The following is a 2,320-nucleotide window of genomic DNA, read 5'->3' as shown; positions in this document are numbered from 1 at the left end:
GACCCATGACCCATGATTAAACTTGTATGTATGTATTGTATTATGACAGTGTTGGTGACTATGTTGATTTTAGCCGGGCACGGCTTCATGATGTCGGCGGTTAGGCTCTGCGATGCGCACCTTTAAATCCTACCGATAGCGTTTCAGAAGCCAAGTGTCTTTAGAGCGTGTTGCCTGCCCGACCTTGTTTACTTGCATATTTTGTCCTTAAAAAGGATAGAAATCTGTGTTTCTCTGCTTAAAATCTCCTCAAACCTGCCCCTGACTGACTGACTTCTCGCCTGGTGTCATAGAGTTGATGTAGCATTCGGAGTTTCCATGCTGTATTTTATTTTTAAAACGGAGCGAATTCCCTATGCCTTTCGTGTATCTGACTTCCTGCCAGTGCGATCTGCTCTGTGCTGCTTAAACCAGCCGCATATTCTACGTGGAGCAGAGCGAAGAGACACTTCTGGGTCACGGCACTGGTTTCTTGTGGAATTTTAAGCAATGTCTAGAACGGTTGTAGTTAGCTGCAGCAACCGTGGACCGGAACGCATTGTGGCCATGCCCAGTGGGGTAAGGCTTTGACACAACGCCAGCATGAGCAGTGTTTGAAGGCTTCCACGCTAATGGCTGGCTCCCGGTGGTGCCCACACAGGGTTCCAGTTGCTACTATGTCTATCTTTCTACATTGAGTCTGCCTTTTATAAATACAATACTATAAAAGCCTTGTTAACAAATGAATGATGCATGTTTATGAGTGACTGAATATGTTAAATGAGAACATCATGTCAAATAAAGGACTATTCATCCTCACCAATGTACTGTGGGGTCCCACTTGTGCTCCTGTACTCCTCCCCCTGATTAAAATGGTGGGCCAGGCCAAAGTCGATGAGTTTGACGTTGTGCTGTGGTGACACTTTGTCTGCCAGCATGATGTTTTCTGGCTGAATAGAGACAATAATGTTGTTAAAGTGGAAGCATATATTTTAATGTCAAAGCTCACAAGTCACAGTCGTGTCTCAATAAAGTAACTCAGAGAAGTAATTCCGGTCGGTTTGCTGGCACCTTGAGGTCAAAGTGGGCAATGTTCTTGCTGTGCATGAATCCCAGTCCCTCCAGGATCTGCTTCATGAACTCAATGGCCTCACTCTCCAGCAAGTTATCCTTTGCAGCAATGAAGTCAAACAACTCCCCTCCGTTAATGCTGAAATGTCAAACAGAAGTGTGTGTTATAATACTTATTTTAAGGTAGCAAATACCTTACAGGACAATACAAAGGAAAGGTGTTTTGGTGGTGGTGATTTGTGTGTTGTTTGTGGCATACCCCTTTCAGTAAAATATTTAACAGTCAGCTCTACCTTTGAGGTTTAAGCTTACTAAAAAAAAAAAAAAAAAATGATGACCTACTTCATCATAGTGTCATAGGTTGCCCTTATTAAACTATGATGATTGGCCAAAACATGCCAGGTGGACTAAAATGATGTCACTGAAGTCAAAAATCTTCTTTATTTTATTAATGAAATTATTTAAAAGTCCAGTGTGTAACATTTAGGAGGATCTATTGTCCGAAATGGAATATAATATTCATAGGTATGTTTTCATCAGTGTAATGTCCCAGTGGAAGTTGTGGCTATTCAGAATAATGTTTTGGCATAGAGCAGATTAGATTCACCCCCAGTAACTGAATTCATTCCATCCAGTAATCAGTATAATCTCTATGAATAACCCAGATCTTCACATTGCCCTATAATGTGAGATTTTGTTTATATACGTTTATATCTTAAATAATAATCTAAAAACAATGATATTTTTTCTCACTGAAATTAATGAAATGCTGATATATGCCTACTGTGAATATTTTTATTTTCTTGCACCCCTAAAATCAAGAAGGCTTTGCAACCCCTCATGAACTTTGGCAACCCCTAGTAGGGGTCCGACCCCCAGGTTGGGAACCAGTGGTCTAAGGGCTCTCTATGGGTACTTTCAGATGTAATTTTACATTGTGATATTCCTCACTGCAACAATTTTTGTACAATAATCTGAAAGCAAACACTGGTTTTAGTATCAGTTTCAAAACTCATTTAAACCACATACGCCCATTTCCTGACTGGTCTGAGAGAAGTGATAGATAACGAAAGATTGGCTGAGACAGAGAAAACCAGACATGAGAAACAGAAACAGAATCTGCCTCACTGTAAGTAAGTAAGTAAAGCTTTATTTATACAGCACCTTTTTGACACAGAGATCCAAAGTGCTTTAAAAACAACAAATAAACATAAGGGTATAACCATACCCATGATGATGAGGAAACAAAGAAGGAGATCTATAAAAAGGC

The 2,320-nt window shown here is 40.2% G+C and overlaps 1 protein-coding gene across 1 annotated transcript in view; it reads right to left on the bottom strand.

The window, feature by feature from the left end:
* LOC118342468 (death-associated protein kinase 2-like) overlaps window positions 1–2,320 on the bottom strand; it is a 4,096-nt gene that overhangs the window by 467 nt on the left and 1,309 nt on the right. The window contains exons 3-4 of the mRNA XM_035681021.1: window positions 1,051–1,189; window positions 800–929 (exon numbers count right to left, since the gene is read on the bottom strand). Coding sequence (XP_035536914.1) covers window positions 800–929; window positions 1,051–1,189 — 269 coding nt within the window. The remainder of the gene's footprint in view (window positions 1–799; window positions 930–1,050; window positions 1,190–2,320) is intronic.

Source organism: Morone saxatilis, unplaced genomic scaffold, assembly GCF_004916995.1.
Source record: "Morone saxatilis isolate NCDOM2014 unplaced genomic scaffold, NCSU_SB_2.0 Contig9, whole genome shotgun sequence".
NCBI lineage: Eukaryota > Metazoa > Chordata > Actinopteri > Moronidae > Morone > Morone saxatilis.
Note: the sequence above shows the minus strand (reverse complement) of the source record. Positions and strands in the feature narration are given on the sequence as shown.